At 40.6% G+C, this 19025-nt stretch overlaps 1 protein-coding gene and 1 long non-coding RNA gene across 3 annotated transcripts in view; one reads left to right on the plus strand and one right to left on the minus strand.

Annotated features, from left to right (window-relative positions):
- LOC103681945 overlaps positions 1-19025 on the minus strand; it is a 78274-nt gene that overhangs the window by 30188 nt on the left and 29061 nt on the right. Inside the window, exon 4 of one of the 2 annotated variants that reach the window (XR_005838759.1) lies at positions 8338-8430. This is a non-coding gene — a long non-coding RNA (uncharacterized LOC103681945). Of the gene's footprint in view, positions 1-7989; positions 8431-19025 lie in introns of those variants that run through there. The other variant, XR_573337.2, reaches the window with a different exon arrangement.
- LOC103682000 (olfactory receptor 2W1-like) lies at positions 5048-6139 on the plus strand. The gene has a single exon (XM_008711571.2). It carries the CDS (start codon positions 5195-5197, stop codon positions 6137-6139), a length of 945 nt encoding a protein of 314 aa, XP_008709793.1. The 5' UTR covers positions 5048-5194.

A 19025-nucleotide genomic window follows, 5' to 3' on the forward strand; every position in this document is an offset into this window, starting at 1 on the left:
ATATCATACAGAAATAGAAATAAATGAACCACGGGGACACAAAAAATATTGGATAATCTCAGTGACAAAATGTTAGCTGAGAAAAGGAAAGTCCCCACAGTACATATATGATATGATACCTTTTGTGGAAGCTCAAATAAACTAAACTTTAAAATACATGCTATTACAAAACAGAAACTGACACCCCGCAACACCCCCTGCCCCATGGAATGTATACAACATTCCTCAGGCACTCCTGGCTGCCCTAAAGGACAAAGAAAGAGTTAACCTATAGATACCACAATCCTGCAAGACTTAAGTCTCCCTTAGTTTACAAATGTCTTAGCAGTTTACAAGACGGAAGCATTTCTACCAATTATCTACCTTCCAGAAGGAAATGTAGATACAATTAAATGTCCTTATAATCTGCAGCCTCCAGGAAGTTCCCAACCATCTTCATGTGAATGCCTTCCTACAGGGGTAAACAACCTTAACTTGACAATGGCCAGGCCTCCAGTATCCTGTGAATCTTTAACATATGAAAGTACTTTCTCGACCTCCCTGTTTCCTCACCTTCCCCCAACCCCAAAGTATATTATCAGCCACCCTCACAACCCGGGGCAGCAGCTCTTTCTGCCCACGGGTCCTGTCCCCGTGCTTTAATAAGCCACCAATTTTGCACCAAAAAATAAAAAATAAAATAAAATACATGCTATTAGGCATTGACATATGTATGTGAGTGTGTTAATACAGAAATTATATTCTAATGCAAGTGTGTGATGAACACCAAATTCAAGATGATTTCCCTGGGGGTCAGGTAAGAACAAGGGAGAGTGTAGAAGTATAGAGGTAACAATAAGTTATTAGTAAGATCCCAGTTCTTGAATTGAGCGGTAGGCGAGTACTTGTACATGGCACCGTATTTACGTCACTGAAAATGGAACAATGATGATATGGCTCATGAACCACGGAATTATTATTTCATAATTTTTTAAAAAGCAAGTATTTTCTTTCCTGCAAACACACACCTAGATAATTGCCTATAGATCTCCAACTTAATTGATGTCTTACCCAAAGAAAGAAAACAAAGTTCAATTAAATGTGTTAATTTTTATAGATATGGTTTACATATTTTCAATCTTCAACAGTAAATTTCATACATAAATAAATTCATCTCTGACTGAAATTAATTTCCATAGAGGATATGTAAAAAAAGGGGGGGGGAACCAAGATGAAACCAATGTCTTAAGGGAACCTTTCCTGAAATACTTGTTTGGATAACCCTCTGGCCATAGTGTAAGATCTGTTAATCACCTCTGTGGGGCACTAGTCCCCATGGTCTACACCACGTTAACATACTAGCATTTAGAGTCCTACATAAACACTTCTTGCAGCACACAGAGACCAGTAGAGGGCTCTCCTGGTTTAACTGGGCAGAGGTCCACCCACAAATGTGTCCAACAGGAGCGCACATGAAAAGACTACACATATCCCACCAAAAATACATTGCACAAACCAAATTCATCAACTTTTCCACCAGTCTCACGTGTAGTTTTTCTCTTCTATTCACATTAAATAGAAACCCATGGAATCTTAGTTCAGCTGTTGCAATTCTGTGGTACAAGAAAGTGGGGACGAATCAGTATTTCGTGGACTCAGTAACCTGTCAAACAAGAATCCTTCTGATTACCCATGAAATGAAGGCTCGTCATCGTGGGAACATGGGTACCACCGGACTACATGAGAACACAACAGCTGTGAATTCTTCCCTCCTGAAACGTAAATACGTTCTAGTTTTGTTTCTAGTTTTCTCTCCACATCATTGTGTACGTTGAAAACTATGTTTAAATGTGTTGCTTCATTTGTCTTACATTTCAGTGAACAAAGTCAAATGGAAAATCATGCCATGCTATTAGAAACTGAAGTCCATACCATGAAAAATGAAAACATTTTCAGTGAAGATCATGTCTCTTTTTTAAAATTTCTTTCTTCTGCTTGTGCTCTCTTGTTTTTAATATCCTGTTCACTTCTAAATTAAAATTACAGTAATAGTTAAAAATTGAGACCCAAGGCTTAAATCCATATGGAAAATGATTGTAAGCATAAAAGTCCTATACTTGGATTCATAACATAAAATTACATAAAATGTAATTTTAGGTTTGACACTTTCCGTATGGATATGTGGGTTGTTATATGACCCAAAGTTTAAACTGAACAGGTAATATATTTCACCTGTTAAAGCTAGCTAGCATACATTTTAGAAACTGTACATGCATTACGGATGCTCACAGCCTTCTTCAGTGGTATACCACACCTACAGTACATGCTCACTTCTCAACTCACTAATCAAAGGCATTCAGCAAACCATGGTGAGTCCAAGGACAGCAACCAGAAAAGCATGGTAGTTAAACATCGTACAGTGTTAGGAAGAGCTGATAACTGTATGCATGTAGTCTGGGAACATAACCTAAGAGTATATTTGATAATAGGTCCTAATATTAAAGGAAACGCAAAAGACGTATAAACAATTTCTAATGAGCTGAACTCAACAATATTGTCTAGAGAAGCACATTTGGGTAATCAAGCAATTACAACACAGGGAGGTGATTACTATAAACATCAGGATAGTGGATACCTGGGTGACAAGGAAAGGTAATAATTGGTCAAGACACAAAGAGAAGAAGCTCCTGGGGTGCTTGCCAAGGTTCTATTTCTTGACCTGCCTGTCACAAGAATATTCACCTGAACTCTGTGAACTTTTGCTGTTTTCTGTATGTATGTTTTATTGTATAATAAAACTGTTTTTGTAATGAAGCCATGTTGCCTTGACTTATTCTCTGTTATTTCCAGAATAAAGAAAAATCATCAGTGACTGGATGTTAAAGAGCCATCTCTGAGCTCGACATGAGAAGTAGGGATGAGGCACAGATGAAAGAACAGCTACGAAGCTCTGAAAACAGGAGTCGTGTGAACATTCTGTGGAAGACCTCCTTCTGGGTCAGAAGGCTGGATCGTGCTTTCTGAGTCTATTTCAACTCTAAAATTCTGTGGCTTTTTAATTCCCAATCTTATGTGGTCAAAGAATACTGAGTGCATTTTTTTTTTTAAAGATTTTATTTTTATTTATTTGACAGAGACAGCTAGCGAGAGAGGGAACATAAGCAGGGGGGGTGGGAGAGGAAGAAGCAGGCTCCCAGCAGAGGAGCCTGATGCGGGGCTCGATCCCATACGCCCTGAGCTGAAGGCAGACGCTTAACGACTGCGCCACCCAGGCGCCCCCTGAGTGCATTTTGTAATCAACCATGTTGGGAGCTAAGTCCTCTGTCCTCTCCTGCCTCTGGGATTATCAGTTCAGTATGTACATCTTGCTTGTGGGCCCTTTTCTGTACATGAGTGTCTGTCCATTTAAAAGTTATGCCAATGTAAAATTGTAAGCATTCCAGTTTAGTTCTAGACCATCATTGTAAAATCACCAGTGTGAAAAATGATGACAGTAAGGAGTGAACAGAATAATAATTTGTGGGTAGGTCAATACAATTTTTAATTTTGAGAATTAAATATGAAGTAAGCACAGTTCCTAGTATTTTCACAAATACTAACCCTCACCACCTCCTTCTCAGGAATATTATTATCTTCAGTGAACATACAGAAAACCTGGTGTACAAACAGGTTACATTAACTACTCAAGGACACACTACCTCCAAGCAGTAGAGCTGGGGTTGGACACCAGGCTCTGAGAATCTGTGCACTTAAGCACTATGCTCGACTTAGCTGGCCTCCGACCACATAAAAGTTTCATACTCATTACTAAATTAAATTTCCATGTTGTAACAAGGAAAAACTATATGCCAATCTCATACAACTTGATAATAACAGTTTCTTCTTCGTGATTGTAAGATTTTCATGTTCTAACTAAACTGCTTATAGCAATGACATACTGTAGGTAACCTAACCATATTTCACTAAAACTGCAACAAGGTTTTTATTCCTTGGCCCCAGACACACTGTGAATATAAAGCACCCCAGGTCTGAATTTCATGGTCAGATTATATGCATAAAACATTTAAACTAAAAAAAATTAAAACTAAAAAAAAAAATTTATAAACTAATTCAGTCATTAAACATTCCATCTATTTTAATGATATGATAAGGTAATCAGAAATAGTGAAATAGTGAAATTTATGTGTTCTTAATCCCTTTTCTGTAATCTTTCAGAATTGAAATGAGGTTTTACATATAGAGTTCTGAAGCACGCAGAGGATTGACTCATATAGTTGGTAAATTCCATGGGGAGAAACATCTCACTGACACTTTACTGAGCTGCTTCTTGTTCAAGTTAGCTACCTTGCTACTTTTGTTCAATGGCCAGGTGAGTAGGAACTAAAACAGATGGTTGCTGTATGTATATGGAAACCAAATGTTTCTGAAATTAGTTCAGCTTTTAACTCTGCAACAAGTCAACAGTCTATTTCAAAGGTGTAATTTCAGTCATGAAAGGTATTCCAGGAAACACATGGCATTTGTACATGGAAATCAAGGTTAATAAGAAAGATAATTTTTCCTTGCACCAAAAACACATGCACAAAAAAAGGTCAGTAGAGTGGGGAACACCAGAACTGATACAGGAACAGAGGTGTCTGCGATGTGGAAGAGGAGGGAAAACATGAGGAGGAGGTAGGTAGTGATGGAAATTACAATGGCTGGAATGTGCACACTCAGAAATGAATATGGAAAATGATCCTGCTACCAAACGAGGGAACTTATCGCACGTAAATGGGTCATTTAACTTTTTATCTCAAACTCCACTCTTTTGATAAGGGAAAAATTTGTCAGGACCAAGTATGCTTATGTCATAATTTCAACAAGGAAAAAATCAAAACACCCCACTCTTCAATTACATCATTAACTTCACGGACTTATTACTTACTCAAAATACACAGGACCATAGGTGTCATGGCACATTAAGCCCCTCCAGTACAATTCATGTCATGGGGTTACCATGTTATTTCAGAACCACTCTAGTTATGAGTAAACATGGAGAGGCTTTGGGCACTGAACACAGGGAGAGTGTTAACAGAGGTGTTCCAAACGGGAGAGAGCACACCAACAACTGAATCTGGGATACTCAGAGCAAACTACAGAGATTTTTATTTCTGCCTAGAGCTGATGCTATTTTGATTACCGTGATTTGTCTCCTAGACTTTCCTAAGGAGCCATGGACACAAACAATGGAAGTTCCACTACGGATTTCATCCTGCTGGGGTTTTCTGATCGACCCCAACTGGAACGCATCATCTCTGGGCTTGTCTTCATCTTCTACATTGTGACTCTGGTAGGAAACACAACCATCATTCTTGTATCTTACCTAGACGCCCAGCTCCACACTCCCATGTATTTCTTCTTATCCAATTTGTCTTTTTTGGATCTCTGCTATGCAACTAGCATTGTCCCCCAGATGCTGGTGAATCTATGGGGTCCATCAAGGTCTATTACCTATGGAGGATGTGTGCTCCAGTTCTTCTTTGCCCTTGACCTGGGAGCCGCTGAATGTCTTCTCTTGGCTGTGATGGCCTATGACCGCTATGCTGCTGTCTGTCAACCTCTTCACTACACAGTGATAATGCACCCTCAGCTTTGCCAGAAGATGGTGCTCACTGCCTGGTTGGGTGGCCTTGGCAGTGCCTTAATTCTTTGCTCCCTGACATTGAAGTTACCAAGATGTGGGCACCGGGAAATGGATACCTTCTACTGTGAGATGCCAGCATTGATCAAGATGGCTTGTGTCTACTCAAAAGTAATGGAGATCGTTGTCTTTGCTCTTGGAGTGGTATTTCTTCTAGCACCTATATCACTAATTCTCATCTCATACGGATTTATCACTCAAGCTGTCGTGAGGATCAAGTCAGAGGCCAGGTGGCGTAAGGTCCTTAATACATGTGGTTCCCACCTCACAATAGTAACTCTGTTTTATGGAACAGTCATTTACATGTACATGAAGCCACAGAATAGCACATCCCAAGATGAGGGGAAGTTCCTTTCTCTCTTTTACACGATCATCACACCCACCCTTAACCCTCTGATCTACACTTTAAGAAACAAAGATGTGAAGAACGCAGTAAAGAGAATAATGTGTGTAGGAAAATGGTCAGCCAAGTCATGAGTTAGATGGAAGACAGCTAGGAAATATTGACCTTTACCAACAGAAGATGAACTGATTCATTTATGTGAAGAGCATTTAACTGGTGTTCACCAAGTACCAAGATTTGCTGTAGGTACTGACTTTGTAAATAAGTAGGAAGTAGACGGAAATTACAAGCAGAAACAGATACAGACACATAAACTTCAATTCATACACTTAGAAAGCTTCAAGACCAAACAGGGGCTATAGACAAGTAAACATAAAGTTATGAAATGTGGTTAAGTACGGAAAGGGAGATATGTACAAAGCATTAAAATATTTCACAGGGAAATTTAGTTATGTAGGATTACACCAGATTCTGATTTCTGCCTCAAGTTTTAACTGGGCACAGGGTCCCATGCTGCATATCACATTTCTGAGCCTGGCCTCCACCAACACAATGCCAGGGAAGCAATGCGTGCAACTCCAGAGTTATCATCTCAAACATGAAGCCTTTGTTCACACCCTTCTCCATCCACTTCCTCTTGGCTGGAATGTGACTGCGGAGGGTACCTAGCTTTACCAAACCCTATGAGGGAACCGAACAGACCCACCCCTGCAGCAGAGCAATGCCTCCACACTATTACAGGAGGAAAAGCTAACCATTTAAAATTAATTAAGCCACTCTACTTTGGGGTCTCTCTGTTAGAGGAGCTTAACTTCTACCCTCCATGGCCTGATAAGGACTTCAGGCGTTTCCTGGAAGGTAGTGTGGTCCTTCAATCAGCAGCAACAGCATCACCTGGTGCCTTATCAGAAATGCACACTCTTGGGCCCACCTCAGACCTACTGACCAACCATCTGAGCAGGGACTCAGCAACTGATGTTTCTTAACAAGCACTACAGGTAATCAGGCTGAAGTTTGAGAACCACTGTTACAGAGAAGTGGGAGATGCTGAGTCTCTAAACAGAAAAATGACATGGTTTTATGGATCTTAATTAATTTCCTTCCTACACACCTATGAAAGGAGGTGGGTAACAGTTTCTTAAGTCTCTTAAATAAAAGAAATGGTGGAAGTGAATTCAATATAAAAGGTCATTTGTTATTTAATACTATCTTCTGGCTGTTTGGGATACTTTTAATTCTTTATTTAAATTCAATTTAGTTAACATACACTGTATTATTATTAGCTTCAGAGGTAGGATTTAGTGATTCAACAGTTCCATATAACACCCAGTGCTCATTACATCAAGTGCCCTCCTCCTAGTTCTTCAATTTTATAATGTTCTTTCTTTCATGAATTATGGTGTTAGTAATGGTAATTTCTGAAAGGGGCTTGATGCTCTTAGTTGACAAAACAAAAATTTGGCAACCTTAGGTTTGTTCCTGAATACAGGAGCAACATATTCAGTCTTTTAACATTTAGGACATTTGCAACACCTGAAACCTAAGAGAAGGGAAAGACACTATAGGTTTTCTTTCACCAGCATAATATTATAGAATCCTTTTAAGTGTGTATTTGGACATGAGAAAAACAGGAAAAATAAAAGAAAAAGTTTCTCATTATCTCATAACCTAGAAATAATGACTGTTAACATTTTAGTTGATTTCCTTTTAAATTATTCCCTTCCACACTAAAGTTTGGGTCACACTGAGTAGCTGATTTATTTCTCCCAATGTATTGAATACATTCACATCAGATAAATCACTCCCAAGGGAGAAAAACTTCGCCCCTAGAGGAGCGGAAAAAATCTCAGCTAGTACAGTGACTGGTGCCCCTCCAAAGGCCACTGTACATGAACAGACTCCACATATAACTGTGATGTGAAAGTGTCACTGGGAGGAAGATGCTGACAGTGACAACAAGACTGGAAAAACAATGTCTCCGTGTTATAGCACATGCTTGTCCCGGTCTGCACAGATGACTGAGATCTCCCCTGAGCCAAACCAATTCACGAGGAAACATACCCAGGCTCTAGCACCTGAGGAAGGCATGAACGGTCTTCTAGGTTGGTGACTGACAGCTTGGACCCAAGGATGGCCTCAGTTAATCAGGGTCAAATGCTGGAGATTTCTTAGAATACCATAAAAAAGTTTGGTAACAAATGTACTCTCAGGAATTTGGAGAAAAAGACATTTCTCTCTTTCCTGGTTGCATTAGTCTACTGCTACATAAATATTTTTTAAAGAAACAAACAGGACCGCTACAAATGACAGACATAGGCTGAAAATCACTTACCCAGAATTCTGGATCTAAAAATGTTAATAACTCTGTTGGCAGCAAAGCTGTCCTAAATGGACGTGAGGCTGTTTCCGCTCTCTGCTTTCAGTTCTTTAATTTAAAAAAAAAAAAAAAAAGGCAGATTTGTGTTAAAAGAAAAGAATTCCTCTGTAAGAGAGAATAATATTAGCTATTTGTCATTTGTCAGCAACAGTAGCCACTTTTTTAGGGAGGACACTCACTACTGCCATACCTTATAAAACCATACATTTTCTTAGGAGGTGAGGATTCAAGAGCAATTAGACTCTTTTAGGATGCAGTGGTGCCATCAAAGGAAATATGCTAAAGAATAACTTAGCTTTCAGCTATTTTTATCAATTATAAGTGCACCTTTATAATGGCCACATGAAAATGATGGGTCATGTTTCACGTTCTTGTCAATGAAAATATCAAAAGAAAAGTTTCTGTCCCTTGTATCATTGTATCTTGCTGATAAGAAAAGTTCCATGAACTCAGAGTACAAACATGGCCTCTTGTTTTACTTTATTATCATTATTTTCCAATTCATGCACCAGCCCCCAGTTGCAGTACATCCACTGTCTTCATTTTGGGCTCCCCATCCCATGAATGATCTCCGAATAGCAAATTCCAAAATTAAGTGCCTATCAGGGAGCATGCCAACCAGTAAATCCCCTGTATTAAGCACCCTACTGCCATTTCTGCTCAGTGCCACAGGTGCCATGGTTGTATTAGCGGATGATGCCACAGGTGCCACGGGCACTGCTGGGCGGGTGATGGTACTGCAAGCATAGGGCCTGACCGTCTGTGTCATAATGAGGTCTCTGCTTCGGTGCGTGTCCTACAGAGGCACGCTCCCCTCTCTGCCTTTTCCTGACAGATAGGTTGCTGTGAGCCCTGCACTCAGTCTCCGAATTGGTTGATACCACAATATTTTTTTCTTTTAAGATTTTAGTTAGTTGAGAGAGAAAGGAGAGAGAAAGTGCGCATGAATGCGGGGAGGGGCAGAGGGCAGGGAGAAGCAGACTCCCCACCCAGCAGGGAGCCTGACATGGGGCTTGATCCCAGGACCCTGAGATCATGACGTGAGCTGAAGTCAGACACTTAACTGACTGAGCCACCCAGGCACCCCAATACCACAACGTTTAGAGGCCTATGTGGTAAGCCGACAGCTAACATCACATTCGCTGGCGGTTGTCCCTCCTCACCACCTCAATTCAGCACAGTACGAAAAGTCCTAGCCAGAGCAACTGGGCAAGAGAAAGAAATGAAGGCACTGAAATCAAAAGGAAGACATAAAAAATGTCTGTATATGCAGATGACATGATATCATATGTAGAAAACCCTAAGGAGGGAGGAGACCAGATGGCAGAGGACTAGGATGACCCTAGGCCTCCTTTTCCCTTGAGCACAGCTAGATAAATATCAAATCCATTGGAATAACCAAGAAATCTATCTGATGGGGGCGCCTGGGTGGTGCAGTTGTTAAGCGTCTGCCTTCGGCTCAGGGCATGATCCTGGCATTCTGGGATCAAGCCCCGCATGGGGCTCCTCCGCTAGGAGCCTGCTTCTTCCTCTCCCACTCCCCCTGCTTGTGTTCCCTCTCTTGCTGGCTGTCTCTCTCTGTCAAATAAATAAATAAAATATTAAAAAAAAAAAAAAGAAATCTATCTGATGACTGACAGAACAAACTGCACAACTGCAGGGGGAGAAGAGGCCAGATCATAGAAGGTAGGAGGTGTGGAGACAAGATTCGGGTGAGAAATGGATAGTGGGTACCGTGAGGGGAAGGAGCTCCGGTCACAGAGAGAGGTGAGAGAGAGAAAGACCGCACAAGTAAAACACTTCCCCCAAAGCCACTGACTGAGAAAACAAGAAGGGCTGATTTTTGTGAGTTTTTACAACAAGTGGGGCTGAAAGTCTGGAGTTTTAGAGGTCTGTGGCCTGGCTGGTGTGGAGCCCTGAGGGTGCCGAAGTGCTCCTGTGGAGGGCAGATAGCCGTGGATCAGTGCACGTGACCTGAGGATCCCCTGTGACAAACTGGGAGAGACAGTACCCCCTCCTTCAAGTGCATCTGGAAGACATGGCAATGCCTCACCAAGGACAAAACAGGTGGTGGGTGCCATCACCACCACCCCCCGCCAGGCATAAGCACGAAGACACCTGCTGACAGTGGCAAGCCTGGACACTGGCTCTTTGCTGGGCTTTACTCCACGCTCCAAATACCTGCACTTTGGTGCAAATGCCCTTCTGGGACAAACATGCATCAGTTCCAGAGCAGTGAGACCCACCCCCCAGAGGACAAGCATGGGACCAGCCATGCCAGATCCCTGAAGTTTGGAGATTTAAAACTCAGCCAGCCTGCCTGAGATAGAAGTCAAGGGCACTATGCTGCCAGGCAGGCAGATGGCCAGGACACAGGCAGAGTGAATGTAAGGATCTGAGGGACGCCTGGGACACAAAGGGGGAAAATGCTCACTCCTTGGGAGGGTTTCCCAGATGCTGGTGTGCATGAAATCACCTCTCCAGGACAAGGGAAGGGGCTGACGCAATTTCTCTGCCCTGCCCCTCAGCATAAACTAAGTTCAGTAAGCAGCCAGCAGCACGGCACCATGAGTGGTGGCCTAAACCACTTCAACCAAACTCAGACACTCTGAACTCTGCAGGTGCTGCTTTTCTCAGGCAAGTGTGCCTGAGAACCAGAGCAGTGAGCCACTTTCCCAGGATTCTAGCACAAACCCCATGCATGCACCACTTCTACTGACTGGAGCTCTGCAAAGCTTCAGCTCTAGTGGAAACAGTACCAGATCTCTTTCAACAAGCAGACCAGAGCATACATAGTTAAAACTCGCCACACTCTGGCCAAGGTCCAAACACTCCCCACTGCAGGCAAGGAGAAACTCTGCAGTCAACTGAGCTGAGGGAAAGAACAGCCAAAACACAGCAGCAGAGTGCACGCAGCACACACGAGACACACTTCCTGAAGCACCAGACCGTGGACAGTACATGATCTCTTCTTATAAAGCCATTACTGCCAGAAGCAGGAAACATAACAGGCTTTCCTAACACAGAGAAGAAGACAGAGAACTAGACAAAATGCCAACACAGAGCAATTCATCCCAAAGGAAAGAACAAGAAAAGGCCACAGCCAGGGATCTAACAGATATAAGTAAGATGCCTGATCCAGAATTTAAAGCAACAATCATAAGGATATGAGCTGGGCTTGAGAAAAGCATAGGAGACATCAGGGAGGCCCTTATCACAGAGATAAAAGACATAAAAACTAGTCAGGCCAAAGGAAAAGGAAAAATGCTGTAACTCAGACTTGGAACCAACTGGATGTAATGACCACAAGGATGGAAGAAGGACAGGAATGAATAAGAGATATTAAGATAAAATTATGGAAAATAATGAAGCTAAAAAGAAAGGGAAGAAAGTATTAGATTGCGAATGTAAACTTAGGAGAGTCAGTGATTCCATAAACCAAAATAACATTCTTATCACAGGAGTTCCAGAAGAACAAAAGGAGGAAAAGGGAGTAGAAGCTTTATTCAAGGAAATTATAGCTGAAAACTTCCCTAATCTGGGGAAGGAAACAGATATCCAAATCCAGGAGACTCAGGGAACTCCCATCAAAATTAACAAAAGCAGGCCACCAGCAAGACATATTGTCATTAAAAAAAGCGAAATATAGAGATTTTAAAAATCCTAAAAGCAGCAAGACATCTTCCCCAATGGAGAAAAGCTGAAAGCTTTCCCTCTATGGTCAGGAACAAGACAGGGCTGTCCTCTGTCACCACTGTTACTTAACATAGTACTGAAAGTCCTAGCCTCAGCAATCAGATAACGAAAAGAAATAAAAGGCATCCAAATTGGCAAGGAAGTAGTCAAACTTTAATTATTCACTTGTTAATTTTTGCCATTCTACCTGGCGTAAGGTGGTATCTCATTGTGGTTTTGATTTGTATTTCCCTGATGGCTAGTGATGTCGAGCATCAACACCCAAAAAACAAAAAATCCACTCAAGAAATGGGCAGAAGACATGAACAGACACTTCTCTGAAGACGACATTCTGATGGCTAACAGAAACATGAAAGATGCTCAACATCACTTGGAATCAGGGAAATATGAGTCAAAACCACAATGAGATATGACCTTACACCAGTCACAAGGGCTAAAATTAACAACTCAGGAAACAACACATGTTGGTGAGGATGCGAAGAAAGGGGAATCCCTCACACTGTTGGTGGGAATGCAAGCTGGTACAGCTCCTCTGGAAAACAGTATGGAGGTTCCTCAAAAAGTTAAAAATAGAACTACCCTACCATGAAGCAATTGCACCACTGGGTATTCATCAAAAGGATACAAAAATAGTGACTTGACTGGGCATATTCACCCCTATGTTCATAGCAGCAATGTACATAGTAGCCAAAATATGGAAAGAGCCCAGACATCCATCAGCAGATGAATGGATAAAGAAGATGTGGTGTGTATAAATACAATGGAATATTACTCGGCCATAAAAAAGAATGAAATCTTGCCATTTGTAACAATGTGGATGGAACTCTAGGGTATTATGCTAAGGGAAATAAGTCAGTCAAAGAAAGACAAATACCATATATTTCACTCATATGCACATAGGGGAAGGGAAGGAAAATTAAATTAGATAAAAACATTGAGGGAGTCAAATCATAAGAGACAAAACTCTAGGAACAAACAGAGGTGCTGTAGGGGAGGTGGGTGGTGGGACGGGGTAACTGGGGTGATGGGCATTAAGGAGGGCACTTGATGTCATGAGCACTGGGTGTTATATGCAAGTAATGAATCACTAAATTCTACCCCTGAAACTAATACACTACATATTAAATAACTTGAAATTAAATAATATCTAAAAAAAAGAAAAAGAAAAGACAAAAGTGGACATAGGATTTCAAAGTCCAGACTTGGTTAAAATTGAGACAGCACAGAAGTGGACTGCTACTGAATCTGAGGCTTGGCCCTGCTACCATTTTGTTCTTCTTGGAAACACACTTACCTACACTGCTCAACTTAAGAAATAAAGCACAATATCAATAAGTAAAGGCACATGTTTACTCCTGCACAATTATACTCCTTCTTCGCAGAGGTGATCACTATTATGACTTTTGCTTTATCTTTATTGTTCATCACATTTTATTACATAGTAATATACCCTGACATGATATGAAGTAAGACATTGTAGGTATTTAAACTTGAAGCATATGGCATTATATGTATTTTTCTGCAGCCAGTGTTTTCAAGCCCCGTTAAGAATAACAATTACACATTAAAGATCATTGTGATCATTGTCTCTGGAATGTACAAAACCATATTGCCCCTTTTAGGACCTATTCTCAGTTTCCGGCCAAATTCTTCACCTGCTACCATTCTGGGGGAGTGAATGATGCTGATTACTGACAACGTCTGAGGATTGAGGCGGCAAGAGCATTGAGGAGATGGCCCAGCGGCACCAGCACTAAGGAAACGGTCCACAAGGGACAGGCTCAGGGAGGGGGATGACCTCAATTAGCCTTCAGCGATAAACAGTCCTTAATTGTCTCTTTCTTCTCTGAAGGAGATGACCCCAGAGGTTACATCGCCATGTGAACAGATATGAAATATTGGAATCTTCAAGAGCTGTACTGAGTATGGGGATAAAACATCTCATCGGGTCTCTCTTCCAAGTATGACAGAGTCCTTGGGGACCTGGGGAAAATGAATTCTTCACTCTCAGTCCCTGTACTCAGCCAGCTCAATAACGAGGTCCCGAGGGTCTGCCTTCCCTCTCAGGCAGAGGTGCATACTTTTAAAATCTCCCTAACTACATTTCTAACTTTAAACAACAAACACTGCTCTTTAACCAGGTCCACAGAGATGTCCTCACCATTCTGGGAGAAAGGACGAGAAAATGCAGCAGGTCTTGATTTCTCAGAAAATATTAGGACCACCATCAATAAATCAAACCAAAGTGCAGTGCTCATTCCTCTCTACCCTTCTAGACCATAGCTGCCAGAGGGGTAAATAAGTTACTTATCTAGGGATTAAGACACAAACTCTATTCTTCACTTAGAGGACAGAGAAAAGGCAAGAAAAATACAAGTGACCAAAGTACTGGAATCCTTTTTTGGGGGAGTCTGGGGGGGAAAGTACAGTTGACATATAATGTTCTATTAGTTTCAGGTGTTCAATATAGTGATTCAACAATCATATACGTTATGACATGCTCACCATGATACGTATAGTCACCACTGTCACCATACAATTTAAACAAATTGTAGCTGAAAGATTCCCTAATCTTTCAAAGTAAACAAGCATTCGTGTCCAAGAGGCAGAGAGGACCCCTCCCAAGCTCAACCACGACAAACCTACACCACGTCATATCATAGTGCATTTCGCAAATATTAGATCCAAGGATACAGTATTGAAAGTGGCCAGGGCAAAGAAATTTCTCATGCCCCAAGAGGGATACAGAACAGAAAGTCACAATCTATAGAAACAAAGACTTTACTGGCAACATGACATCATTAAAATCAGATCTCTCAATAATCAGTCTCAATGTAAATGGCCTAAATGCTACCATAGATGCCACATGGTTGCAGAATGGATAAAAAGACATGACCCATCCATTTGCTGTCTACAAGAGACTCATTTCGAACCCAAAGATGCATTCAGACTGAGAGTAAGGGGATGGAGTACCATCTTTCACGCAAATGGACCTCAAAAGAAAGCTGGGGTAGCAATTCTCATAGCAGACAGATTGGAACAACAGCATAGAGATCATCAAATATCCATATGGAAAAATTCACCTTAGTCCCTCCTCAACATCAAACACAAAAAGCAATCTATAAATATCTAATGAAACAACAACAACAAAAAGCCTTCTAGAAGATAAAATGAGTATTTTCATGAACTTGAAGCAGAGAAAACATTAACCATAAAGGAAAAGATGGATACATATAAACACTAAAATTATAAGCTTCTGTTCATCGAAAGACATCATTGAAAGAATAAAGGTAATATATACAGAAATCCTACAATCAATAAGAAAATACAAGCAAACCAGTTGAAAAATGGGCAAGACCCTGTATAGGTACCTTACAAAAAGGAATATAGGATATCCAGAAAATATGTGGTAATCACAAAAAAATCAAAGTAAAATCACAATAAGTTCCACTTCACATCCATTAAAAGAGCCAATAAGATTAAAATAATTGACAATATCCAATATTGTTGAGGTTGTAGTGAAATGGAAATTCTTACACCCTGATGGTGTGCAAACTGGTATAACAACTTTGGGAAACATTTTGGCATTATCTACTAATAATGAACATGCACATATTAAATCTCTGTTGATTTTCCTTCCCTTAAATGTAAAATGTTGTTACATTAAGAGACAGCAAACTACTTAAAAACTTAGACTCTGGGAGTGCCTGGATGGCTTAGTCGGTTGAACATGTGGCTCTTGATTTTGGCTCAGGTCATGGTCTTGGGGTCATGAGATCAAGCCCCACACTGGGCTCCATGCTCAATGTGGAGTTGCCTTGAGATTCTCCCTCTCCCTCTCCTTTAGCCCCTCCCCCTGCTCCCAAACTCTCTCTCTAAAACAAATTTTTCAAAAAAAATTTTAAAAACCAAACTCTAGTATCAGACTACTTGATTTTGAACCCTAACCCTGCTAGTTACTAACTTTGCAACCTTGAGCAATTTACTTTATCTCTCTAGGCCTCAAATTCTTCATCCTTAAAATGAGGAAAATATTTAAGTTATATGATCATTTTGGGGCACTTGGGGGGTTCAGTTGGTTATGCAAGTGTCTGACAGCTTGATTTCAGCTCAGGTCATGATCTCAGGGTCCTGAGACCAAGCCCTGGTTCATCCAAAGATGTATGCATGGTAAAGTTAGTGATGTGAAGCCTCAGGGCCCCTTACTTACAACCTCTTCCAAAATTCTGTATCTGTATTTCATATTTGAAAATTGCATTTTACTTCTGAAAGAGGTTCCCACTATTGTAAAACAAAACTTTTGGATTCCACAAAACATGGATCCAAACTTGGCTCTACCAGTTACTGGCTATGTGACTTGGGCTTAGCATATTGATCTGCTATGTGCCTCCACTTCTCCATTTGTAAAATGGAATAAAGCTGGCAATCTCCATAGCATTGTTTTGAAAATCGAGTAAATACATGTAAAATGTTTAGCACAGTCAAGCACATAGTATGCGTTCACTGTGCATTGGTTTCTTTAACTTCTTTTTTCTTTAACTTCTTACCTTCCTCTTTCGTGAGCCCTGTCGGGTCTAGGATCACCTTTTTCTTTGCAAATTTAGCCTGTGCCAGGCTTCTCTTTAATCCTTAATCCCTTCCGCTTGCACCCGTACATTCCCTTCTATGAGCCTCTTGAGTTGTTTACAATCTGATTTTATCAACCTCTATTTGTTTTCTGAAACCTACCACACCTGTTCATTAGTTAAAGGACATGACAATTTTGGTTTCATTTTCAAAAAGGAGAATTACAGACCGATTTCCCTAATGAACATGGACGCCAAAATTCTCAACAAGATCCTGGCTAACAGAATCCAACAGTACATTAAAAGGATTCTCCATCATGACCAAGTGGGATTCATCCCTGGGATCCAAGGATGGTTCAATATTTGCAAATCTATCAGTGTCTTAGATTTTATCCACAAGAAAAAAGCCAAAAATAATATGATCCTCTCAATAGATGCAGAAAGAGTATTTGACAAAATACAGCATCCTTTCCTGATTAAAGCCCTTCAGAGTGGAGGGATAGAGGGTACATTTCTCAATCTCATAAAAACCATCTATGAAAAGCCTACAGCAAATATCATTCTCAATGGGGAAACGCTGGAAGCCTTTCCCTTAAGATCAGGAACACAACAAGGATGACCACTCTCGCCACTACTATTCAACATAGTACTAGAAAAGTCCTTGCAACAGCAATCAGACAACAAAAAGGGATAAAAGGTATCCAAATCGGCAAAGAAGAAGGCAAACTGTCTCTCTTCGCAGATGACATGATACTCTATATGGAAAACCCAAAAGAATACACCCCCAAACTATTAGAAGTTATAGAGCAATTCAGTAATGTGGTGGGATACAAAATCAAGGCTCAGAAATCAGTTGCATTTCTATACATGAATAATGAGACAGAAGAAAGAGAAATTAGGGAATCCATCCCATTTACAATAGCACCAAAAACCATACGTTATCTTGGAATTAACATAACCAGAGACGTAAAGGATATATATTCTAGAAACTACGAATCACTCTTAAAAGACATTGAGGGCATCCTTTCCTGATTAAAACCCTTCAGAGTGTAGGAATAGAAGGTACATTTCTCAATCTCATAAAAACCATCTATGAAAAGCCTACTGCAAATATTATTCTCAATGGGGAAAAGCTGGAAGCCTTTCCCTTAAGATCAGGAACTCGACAAGGATGCCCACTCTCACCACTACTATTCAACATAGTACTAGAAAAGTCCTTGCAACAGCAATCAGACAACAAAAAGGGATAAAAGGTATCCAAATCGGCAAAGAAGAAGGCAAACTGTCTCTCTTCACAGATGACATGATACTCTATATGGAAAACCCAAAAGAAGCCACTCCCAACTATTAGAAGTTATAGAGCAATTCAGTAACGTGGCGGGATACAAAATCAATGCTCAGAAATCAGTTGCATTTCTATACACAAATAACGAGACTGAAGAAAGAGAAATTAGGGAATCCATCCCATTTACAATAGCACCAAAAACCATACGTTACCTTGGAATTAACTTAACCAGAGACGTAAAGGATCTTTATTCTAGAAACTATAAATCACTCTTGAAAGACATTGAGGAAGACATAAAAATGGAAAGATATTCCATGCTCATGGATCGGAAGAATTAACATAGTTAAAATGTCCATGCTACCCAGAGCAATCTACACTTTCAATGCTATCCCGATCAAAATACCGAGGACATTTTCAAAGAACTGGAACAAATAGTCCTTAAATTTGTATGGAAACAGAAAAGGCCCCGAATCTCCAAAGAACTGTTGAAAAGGAAAAACAAAGCTGGGGGCATCACAATGCCGGATTTCGAGCTGTACTACAAAGCTGTGATCACAAAGATAGCATGGTACTGGCACAAAAACAGACACATAGACCAGTGGAACAGAATAGAGAGCCCAGAAATGGAGCCTCGGCTCTTTGGGCAACTAATATTTGATAAAGCAGGAAAAAACATCCAGTGGGAAAAAGACAGTCTCTTCAATAAATGGTGCTGGGAAAATTGGACAGTTACATGCAAAAGAATGAAACTTGACCACTATCTCACACCATACGCAAAAATAAACTCCAAATGGATGACAGACCTCGATGTGAGACAGGAATCCATCAAAATTCTAGAGGAGAACATAGGCAGCAACCTCTACGACATCGGCCAAAGCAAGCTTTTTCATGACACATCTCCAAAGGCAAGAGAAACAAAAGATAAAATGAATTTATGGGACTTCATCAAGATTAAAAGTTTCTGCACAGCCAAGGAAACAGTCAGAAAAACTAAGAGGCAGCCCACGGAATGGGAGAATATATTTGCAAATGACACTACAGATAAAGGACTGGTATCCAAGATCTACAAAGAACTTCTCAAACTCAATACATGAGAA

Source organism: Ursus maritimus, unplaced genomic scaffold (assembly GCF_017311325.1).
Source record: "Ursus maritimus isolate PB19 unplaced genomic scaffold, ASM1731132v1 scaffold_30, whole genome shotgun sequence".
Taxonomy (NCBI): domain Eukaryota; kingdom Metazoa; phylum Chordata; class Mammalia; order Carnivora; family Ursidae; genus Ursus; species Ursus maritimus.

Excerpts from the sequence above, each read along its gene's own strand:
- LOC103682000 (XM_008711571.2), top strand. The coding sequence starts at position 5,195 with ATGGACACAAACAATGGAAGTTCCACTACGGATTTCATCCTGCTGGGG.